The 10,095-nt window shown below is 46.8% G+C and overlaps 1 protein-coding gene across 2 annotated transcripts; it reads left to right on the top strand.

Annotated features, from left to right (window-relative positions):
* The first annotated feature begins 4,061 nt into the window (after positions 1 to 4,061).
* On the top strand, positions 4,062 to 9,687 carry LOC119108667 (prefoldin subunit 2). 2 transcript variants are annotated; one of them, XM_037232294.1, is made up of 4 exons: positions 4,062 to 4,136; positions 4,574 to 4,704; positions 5,563 to 5,686; positions 9,401 to 9,687. In XM_037232294.1, the coding sequence occupies exons 1-4, from the start codon at positions 4,131 to 4,133 to the stop codon at positions 9,593 to 9,595; spliced, it is 456 nt and encodes a 151-aa protein (XP_037088189.1). In that variant the 5' UTR covers positions 4,062 to 4,130; the 3' UTR covers positions 9,596 to 9,687. The 2 variants fall into 2 exon arrangements, with proteins under 2 accessions (XP_037088189.1, XP_037088190.1); XM_037232295.1 differs by having other exon boundaries at positions 4,126 to 4,185.
* Positions 9,688 to 10,095: the final 408 nt, after the last annotated feature.

Raw genomic sequence — 10,095 nt, 5'->3', positions numbered from 1 at the left:
ACCTGCCTCTTACCCTGACAGGAAGGGCGGGCACCGCGGGGCTCTAACCTCGTGCCTCTGGTTTCCCAGAAGCACAGGAGTTTACCAAATGCGTGTACCACTGCACTTTCTGCACCCACAGATAGCTCATAGTGAATAAACAACTTGCACCGACCTTTCCAACCATGGTCAAAATTTTGTATTAGCTCCAAAATTCAGCGAGTCATCAGAGAAAATTAGGTTTCAAAAAGCAAAGCCAATTTCAAGTCTATGGGACTCCGACTGATAAAATGATTTTCATCAGTACGTCTCGGCAATACAGCAGTCGTTGGTACTGGCGTAAAACGCAACCCTTTACACGAATCTGGTAGGGTGATTTACATAGCTCTGTAACTTTCCTTGAAAATAGAATAAGTGTTGTTAAACCTTTTACCTTTGTTTGATGTGCTTTGTGTGGAAGGACGCCATTACCTAACTTCTGATCTCCGGGATTTTTATTCCCAATTCATTTGCAATCAAAGAAAGCTCAACAAATACCGAACCAAATTGAAGCCGTGCAAGCTGAGATGTAATGAAACTGCTGAGGTATAGTGGCACGGATATGAACACATAATGTGCTTATTTTTTAAACGTTTGATGCTCAAGTGCAGTATGAACATCTGACATTTTTATCTGCTCGCACGATTGCTTAACATCACACTGAATATTCAAGATACAAAATGTATCAATTTTTAATGAACTAACGTCCGCGTTTCCGCAGAGTTTATTGCAAATCGGTCGCCAATTTAGAGAAGAGTCGAATGTTGGTCTTAGTGCTTTGACTCGACAGGAGCTGGCCAAGCAACAAGCGAAACCTTAACCCAAAAAGATCCCTGGTGCATGCGTCTGGCTGTCATGCTGTTCATAGCGTTTGACCAACGCACGGGGACCGACGCGACCGTTCCGGGCGCGTGCAGCTCTGCCTGCCAGGCCTGTGCAGCTCCCCCGCCAGCATAAGTTATAAAACTTTTTGCAGCATCAGCACATAATTATTATTACTGTTTCTGAACAGAAAATCCCATGCTGTTCATCTTAAGGTTGCCAACTCTCATCCATAACCAAATAATCTACATATATATATATATATATATATATATATATATGTGTGTGTGTGTGTGTGTGTGTGTGTGTGTGTGTGTGTGTGTGTGTGTGTGTGTGTGTGTGTGTGTGTGTGTGTGTGTGTGTGTGTGTGTGTGTGTGTGTGTGTGTGTGTGTGTGTGTGTGTGTGTGTGTGTGTGTGTGTGTGTGTGTGTGTGTGTGTGTGTGTGTGTGTGTGTGTGTGTGTGTGTGTGTGTGTGTGTGTGTGTGTGTGTGTGTGTGTGTGTGTGTGGTGTGTGTGTGTGTGTGTGTGTGTGTTTATAAATATATATATAAATGACACATACATATGCATACATAAATGAGCCAGATGCTTTATATTTGATTTTGCAATCTGCACGAGTCATGAGTGAAGTGCTTCAATGTAAATATAGTCTGAACTTAGCCAAATCAAAAATGGAACAACTGAGTCACGGGCTGAATCAGATTGAGATCAGGCAGGCAAACAGATGAATTTTAGAGGGATGTATATATATATATATATATATATATATATATATATATATACAATGCTCATTCTTTTTTGCGGTCGTTGCAACAAATTTAATTACGTACGTCTCCAAGAACGGAAGACAAGAAACAGCCGCCAAAACCTGTTCACAATCCCATCCTCCAAACCTATGGCATCGGTCAATACAAAACCTTCACAATTTGATGCCACTAGGTCGATAGCTTGTCCTTTTCAGGACATGGTGGCACTGGGATAGGTCAAAAGTCACCAAAAATTCCAAAAAGTGGAAAAATGAGCTTGAATGCATCATTTCACTTATTGATGCGCCATTGTTGGAATCCTCTCCTTTTCTAAACATGGTGACAGTTGGCCAGGTCAAACGTCAGTAAAAACGTCCGATATCTCCAATATTGTCTGTAGACGCTCCGATGTTCCGAGCGAATGCGACCGATCGGCACGAAGCCTGCACCAATCGATGCGCCTTAGTCGATAGCCATTCTGTCCAGAAGGCAATGTCCTTGTGTCAGGTCAGAGGTCACCATAGGTGCCCCAACCTACAAAAAGTCTGCTTGCAGGTAAGCTTTACCGACAATCTATCCTTTCCAGAGGATGGTGACGTTGGGTCAGGGCAGAGGCCGGAAAAATGCCCAAAACCAAAATCAAATTTAGTTTGCAGGTAACTGCGTGCTTCGAGGCTGTGGGACTGATAGGCACAAAACATCTACTGACAGAAATATTTATCATTCGATGCCGCTTGGTGGACAATCTGGCGAGGTCCATCTTCTCACATGTTCACCCGGCCACGATCTCGGCACAAGCCGTGGCGCTCTCCAGCTATCATCTGCACAGGAGCTGCCCCACTGCGACCATCCGTCTTAAAAACGCACTTCATCCACATAACTGTACCTCGATTTGAAACCTCCAAGCTTGGAATACCGGTTTTCACACAGACGTAGGGTCGATTTTGCCCATGTTAACGCAGATGAGAGGTCCTTGGTCAGATTATTCTTCCAGTCTGAATTGGTAGCACCTTCGACCACCCATGTAAATGGTACCTTTTTGAGAGGCTGAATAGCTAACGAACCAAATGACAGTGCTTATGTCCTGGTGCGGATGCCGAGCTAATGACAATGGCGATAACCTTTGACCCTTGAATCGCATATCAATATCATTGCTCTGCATTGACACCGTTCTGGTTTTTGTCACGTGTGTTCACCCAAGGTCAAGCTTGGTCGAATTATGATGTCTGTGAACTGGTTCACTTTTTGAAGGTCTCCCTATGTGACGTTTAATAGTGTTAAAGTTATGAAGGTTTCCGAAAATCGCTGGATGAGTCAATGCGACAACAGCCTTCCCCGCTGTGATCTGACATGCCATATCGCGTGGGTACCGAAAGTGTAGGGTTGCGCGTCTAGGAAACCAGAGGTGCGGGGCTGGATTCTTCGCGGTGCCCACTCTTCTTGCCAGGCGACGCCACATAGCCTCAGCATCTGAGTGTGCTGTAAAAGCCAAGTGACGGAAACGACATCACAGGTCACACATGGCGATGTTCACCATTTTTACTCCCCTGGTAAAGCTTTCGGAACCCATATGACGTCGTCCTCTGCACTGTCTTAGCAATTCCAGTTCTTTACATGAGAGGAGGTAGCTAGGCGTTCTTATTAGATGCATGTGGCCTGATTGATCTGTCCAATATTACGTTCACCCATATTCAATCACACCCATTAATTGCAGCTTGACTGGAGCTTTCCGATGCCGTGTCTGCCGCAGCCATAGCTTGTTAGTTTCCAACATTTTTCGGGGAGGTCCGGAGGCCCCATCATCAGGCGAAGGTGAAAAACTCGCATAAGGCCGAGCCTATCATGGCCGGGTCTGTCCTGTCCTGTCCTGTCCTGTCCTGTCTTGAACAGAACATATGGACGTGCGCTAGCCGTCACCCGGACAACAGGGTGTGTGGTTTGATATCACGTTCAGAGTGAGCTAATGGATTTCGTGATCGTCTGATGTCTATCACGCGTAGAACCGACTTTTCACACGGGATTCTGCATTTTTGCACTTTTTTCCCTTCAAGGCTGCGAATCCACGTATGTTTGACACGCACAACCATCTGAAAGATTTTTGAAAGGTGTATAAGCCCGGTACGTAACCGCCCTCTATTTTGGAGGGTGTATCAGCCCGGTGTGTAACCGTCCTCCGTTTTGGAGGGTGTATACGCACTACCTAACTCTTTAAGTTTGCCTAGATATTTCCGACTTGAATTTCGGCAATGAATTCCCGAAAACGCTTTGTGAGAGTTTTGTCCCCCGGCTTTCCAGCCCGAGACGCTCGGCTGGGACGCTACCCAATTAATGATTGATAAACATTGGAGCTGATATTATGGCCTGTAACAGCTTCCAGTCTAAGAACTGTTTCAAAAAGCCAAGCAAACTGTGGTATGCCTGTATCCACCGTTGACCATTACGCGCCGAGTATACCTGTTACGTCATCAGTTGAAGCGGCGGAATTTGGCCGGACGTTTACATCTTATGTTCTAGGGCCTTGACCATATAGCACGCTGAGCTAAATGGAGGTGCTGGAGTTATTCAAGAGAGCGTATTGCATTTGGGGATATCAATGCTGTTAGAGTTTTGTGCTGGATAGTTTATTCATATACCTTTGAAGGAAGTGTGTGGCCTACTCTGGCGATAGCACTTAGTTTATGGGTGGGACCTAACTGTCAATGTAATATGTTGGAATGAACATGCAAGACGATTGTGTCATGCGTTGCTGTAATTTTTATCAGCTGGGCCTTTCAATGATATCTCAGGTTCCAGAATAATCAGAGGAAGTGTGTTAAATCCGGAATTAAATAAGCAGCTGTAATTTGTGTAAATTTTGGAGGTTTACTTGGTAATTTCCCCCATTCAAGCCCCAAGCTGTTGGACAAAAATATCGGTCTGGTGCCATGTATTGTACCTGAAAGTAAAAACCTGTGCATCCTGTTAATTGCCTCATTGTCTTTTTCAGAACAAAATGTCTGGCAAAACAGCTAAGAACAGTGCTGAAGAAGTCATCCAAGGCTTTAACAAAATACGTTCTGAGCAGCGGCAGCTGGCACAGAAGGTGGCTGAACTTGAGCAGGAGCTTAATGAACACAGGTAACTGAACTAGAATACTTAATTTGAAAAGTGCAGCTGTCATCTGTATGGGTTATAAAGATATCCAGTGACAGAGTATTGTTGCTGGAGTGCTAGGAAGGCCAGGCCAGTGAGAAAGGAGTGGGATGCTGGAGGCAAGGCCTGACTTAAGACCAAATTGTGATCACAATGACCATCACTGATGTGAGGTGAGCATTACAAGGCTCATGGAGAACCAGTGCACACCTAACCCCCCCCCCCCCCCCTACCACCGCTGATGATGCCCCCCTGGTTGGAGTCACAGGCATGGAAGGGTAACTTTACACAGGATGGCATCAGTGTTGTGTGAAGTCCATTTATCAAGATAACACAGATGTGGCTTGGCAGTGTTGGCACAGCTCACTGATACAAAGTATCCATTTGTGCTTGACCAAAGGTCAAAGCAGTCCAACATGCCACCTTGTAGTTCTTAGAATGGTGAGCAGAAATGCATTTGATAAAATGGTGATCATGCATGCAACTGTGTGGACTTGTCAAAAATTTTGAATGTTTATCAAACCTAATTGATGGCATGAGCACAGAACTATGGCAGGGTGCATGAGGCCATGACAACAAAAAACAATGCCTCTAGTGGTAGATATAGCAGCAGGCTGTGTTTAGTGTGACTGGCTGTTCACAAAATGGTAAATGATGTGAGTGCTGATCATCAGAGTGGGGAGCAACATGTGTACTGGCCTGCAGAATGTTACTCAAGTTATGGCCATTCACAGGCCATTGTGCTGGCAGAGTGACAGTCAACATGTGTGGTGACCCATGTGTTGTTGCATAACATGCATGGTGAACGGCACATTGGAAACCATTGTTTCCGGTGGCTGGCAGAATGGTGATCGAGACCCTGAGCAGCGTGGACGAATCCCGCAAATGTTTCCGCATGATCGGCGGTGTGCTGGTGGAGCGGACCGTCCGCGAGGTGCTGCCAGCGCTCACCAACAACAGAAGCCAGGTAAACCAGCAACCAACACTAGTGAAGCCCTGACCTTGGTGACCCTACAAAGGTTGGACAAGTGCAGTACTGGAGTCAAATGAAGTAAGAACCAGAATCAGAATCAGGACCAGGACTGGAATCAAATAAATATAAGTCAACCAAAGTTTTCATGGTATCAAGATTTGGTAAGCTGATGTATGATATTCCAGAATAAAACCCCAAAAAGAAGACCATCACCAAAATCATCAATGGGGTTAGGAGGCTGATGGAAGCCTTAGACAGATCACTTTGTGATCAAGTCAAGGTCATGGTTATGACTCTTTAAGGTCGAAATCTAGTGCTGTCGCGAGGGAAGGAATGGCCAACAAGTTTTTGCATCTGAATTGTTCCTGTCATTGGTGCACAGCATCATTAATGTTAGGTCTGCTATAATTTTTCATGCAGAGATGTAGCCAAAGAAGGGGTCATGGGGCTTGTGATTTCACCAGAATTGTGTCAAAATTCAACAACAAATACATTTTCTTAACAAACACATATATGAAGAATTTCATTACAAATCAGTGCAAGAGCCAATTCTCTTAACATGAAGCACCTCTGCTCTCAGGGTGTACAATTTTAGTAGGGCAGTGGTCTGGCCGCCGCCGCGGACGTGGCCCTTACCTAATGCCCAGCGGACGTCTACGTGGGCCTCATGCATTTTCAAATTGGCCTGAGTACAGTAAGCAGTTCCGGAAGTCCTGAGCTGCCGCACAGCCCTCGCCGCTGTCTACGCCAGCTCCGTGTAGCAATTTTTCAATGTTAACGTGTCAGGGGAGTGAAGCGAAATCGCGCTGTGGTGTGTCTAAAATTGCTTAGAAAAAGTGTTGCCTAACTGCCGATAAATCAGGCAGCGTAACCCAAGGTGGATGACGTTCTTATAGGGGAATCTAGCGAGCAAGATGGGCCGTCATTTCTTTTCAAATTTGATATATATGATAGTGATAGTGATGGCGTTGTGTAGTGATAACGTTGAGCGTCCGCCTTCAGCCTCTGGAAAAAACTTGAATTATTGCAGTGAAGTTTTTTCTTGGATAGGAAGAGGGAGCTCATTCCATCATTTAGTTGTGGCTTATATGAAGGAGCACTGAAACAGGGTGAGGCAGTTAAGTGGTTATAACTGGACGTTTGCGTTGCACAAGTTAATGCCTGTATCGTGCTGTCGCGTGGTGGGGACGGTGGACGTAATGCAATTAGAGTTGTGTCACAGTGATGTGTCTGTCGCACACTATGTCACAATAGTCATGGAAGGGTTGGGTGTGGGTGGTGTAGGTCTGAGCTAGAAAGGGCGTGGCAGTGGGACATGCTATGAAATAGAGGGAACTGATGGCTCGATCTACATTTCTCGTCCCTTCGTTGATGTCGCGAAAGCGTTAGTCGTAGGAAGGAGTTATCCCCAAATGTCTGAATATCCCTAATCGGGATAGGTTTGCCTCCAAGCAGAAGCTAGGTGTGTTTAGTATGATTCTGCGCGTGGATTTTCCTATGCTGTTTTGTTTGCATTGAATGGAATGCCACTCTTCCTACCACAGTCAAAAATTTTGTCGAGGTCTTTTTGCAGTGATGGTCGCATGGCATCCATGTTGTCTGGGACATGAGTCGCAGACAACAAAGTTTTGTCGGCGAAGAAAAGAATGGCATGCGTTGTCTTAGGTAAAAATTCGTCCAGAATGGCCTTGGTCCAGATACATGAAGGCAAGGAGCGGGCCTAGTGCGGATTCTGCGGTAAGCCTGCATTGGTTGGCTTTGGCTTCGAAATTCCCAATGCCGATGAAATGAAATTCCCAATGCCAATGAAATTCCGAATGAAATGCCGAAATGACCCAATTTAGCTTGATATGTTCTATTACCAATATATCATTTCATCCAATAGAGGAGTGTTGCAGATATGTCAAAAGCGTGTTCTCATTCCTGGAGTGCCAGATCTTGTCAAAGTATTATGACGCGCCAAAGAAAATGGCCATGGAGCCTTGTTCGGAGTCCAGTGCCTGCCGCAGGCCGTGTGAAGTGCATGAATTATTGGTTTTGATGTCGCAGGGTCTGTATCCATTATCCGTATCCGCTCTGTCGTTTAGTGAGTAAGTTGTTGGTGTTTAAGTGAAGATGGATGCGTTTCGATACTACTATTTCCTTTTGGATAGGCATGGTAAAGGGCTGAGGAAACGGGAGTTTGTTACATCAGAGGGAGATCCCTTGCTGTTGAATATTGGTCGAGCATTCGCCTGTTTCGACGAAGTTGTTGAGCATTGTTGCTGTTGAGTATGCTGTCGACAACTTGTTGAGCATTTTAAGTAGTGGCATCGCAGTGATATGGCAATAAGTTTTGAAATTCAGACAGGTACACGATCCGGTCCGCAAGATGTGTTTAAATCAGTCTGTTGGGGGCTTGAGGGGTTTTCATCACGCTGCGTATTGCGGTCTGTGTGTCAATTGTTGTGGCTATGGAACGTGGTTTTCAGGAATAATGAATTGGACTGTTTAGCAAACTATTTGCCTAGTAGACGTTGGCCTACGTAATCTTCCGTCACTGTTCCCCCGTCTGGCGTATTTGCTGGCGGCATTGCTTGTGCTCTGGGACGTCCTATGATCTTACGAGTTCTTTGGTGATACATGTATGTATTTTGTTTACGTTCTAGCAGTTTGTGTTGATCTATACCAGTGTACTCGGCAGTGGCTCTGTCTGCGACATCAGTTGGTTGTAGGCGTAAGGTTGCGCTGATCTTGCCGTGGACTCCGATCAAAGTTATTTTTGGTCGTTCTGACACGTCAAATGGTCTTAACATATTTACTGACGCTGCGTCTTTATTCCTTTGCACGAATTTGGAGAAAATGTGATGTTTACCTTATTCCTAAGGAAGCTTTGCTTACGTGCCTGCTTCCATGGCTGATGTATGAGCATCGCCTGACGCATAGTTAACAGTCGGATGGTTTTCCCCACCTGCAACCCACCCATGTATTAAAAAACACATTTATTTCGAACGAATGACATAAATGTTTTAAGCTCAGAAAATTTGTTCAGCAGAGCCTGCCGCCTGCGATCTGAACTTTTACCCAATTTAGCCCGCTTCAGTTCATCTGATGATTTTGTATTCGTCCTTTGTTCTGGACAAGGCGGCGGAAGGTTTTACCTGCCCTGTAATGCTTTGGCACACCCTCCGCGGGCTAGTTAAACGCTCCCCAACCAGTTTCCAGCTGACTTGCGTTAGTCCAACTAATTATTCAGCTGGCCAAACAGTGATCCTCCCCCGAGACTGGTCCCCACCGCCGCCAGATTACAAACCAAGGCATCTGTCCCACAATCAACGTGTCGGTAAGCGCTGTATCTCTAGGAGTTCGTTCTTTGACACTCGACATGCGCGTGATCGCTTTATAAATGGGTTATTGAAATACCCATAGGCTGTTTATTGTGTCACGTCACGAGGGCCCAAAGCCAAAATCTTGACTGTGCAGTCAGATGACCAAACTGCGCCTTTTCCGAGACTGGTCCCCACCGTCGCCAAAGTACAAACCAAAGCATCTGTCTCGCAATTTACGGGTCGGTAAGCGCTGTATCTGTATGGGTTCGTTCTTTGCTGCACTCGACATGCGCGTCATCGTTTTATAAAGGGATTATTGAAATCCCATAGACTGTTTATTTTGTCATGTCACGAGAGCTCAAAGCCAAGATTCTGACTCGTGATCTCGTCCTGCGCCCAGCTGTCGCACCTGGTCGAGTCGCTGAAGGAGCAGATGCTGAAGAAGGCGCAGGAGATCGCGGCATACCAGGAGAAGCATCAGATCCGCGTGCAGGGACAGGGCCCGGCCAGCGCCGGTGGCGGCGGAGAGGAACGGCCGGCGGCGGCACGTGGCGCGGCCGCCTCCGGCGTTCTCGTGCAGCAAGGACAGTCGTAGGGCCGGTTGTGCCACCCCCCTCCGCCCCGCCCCGCACTGTGTCATGCGCTCGCTTGTTCTCATTAATTTGCCTAATACAGCTATGAACCACGTGTGGTCGCGTTTTGGCGGGGACCTGTTCGGATGCCGTTTGGTGGCAGCGGTTTGGTGTGTTGCGCGGCGCGGCACATTGTGAACGAACGTGTCCCATATTTACTAACCAGCCTCTCACACATATTTCGGAGGGATGCGATTCCGTATCGCTATCACCAGCCTGGCAGCATGGCGTTCTACAAACGAGGAGGCGCGAACCCAGCACCACCACCAGCCGTCACACGCATGGCCACGTGGCAGCGAACCCAGCACTACCACCAGCCGTCACACAAACGGCAGCGAACCCGGTATCACCAGCAGCCGTCACACACATGGCGGCGAACCCAGCACCACCACCAGCCGTCACACATATGGCAGTGCAGCGAGCCGTTCCTGCTGCGGCGACCTACGACCCAGGGCAGCCCGCG

This window comes from Pollicipes pollicipes, unplaced genomic scaffold (genome assembly GCF_011947565.3).
Source record: "Pollicipes pollicipes isolate AB1234 unplaced genomic scaffold, Ppol_2.1 Scaffold_6686;HRSCAF=7923_pilon_pilon_pilon, whole genome shotgun sequence".
Taxonomy (NCBI): domain Eukaryota; kingdom Metazoa; phylum Arthropoda; class Thecostraca; order Pollicipedomorpha; family Pollicipedidae; genus Pollicipes; species Pollicipes pollicipes.
Note: the sequence above shows the minus strand (reverse complement) of the source record. Positions and strands in the feature narration are given on the sequence as shown.

Coding starts and splice junctions, on each gene's coding strand:
- LOC119108667 (XM_037232294.1), top strand. Junction 4,705..5,562: donor CAGGAGCTTAATGAACACAG/GTAACTGAACTA, acceptor GGTGGCTGGCAG/AATGGTGATCGAGACCCTGA. Junction 5,687..9,400: donor TCACCAACAACAGAAGCCAG/GTAAACCAGCAA, acceptor TCCTGCGCCCAG/CTGTCGCACCTGGTCGAGTC.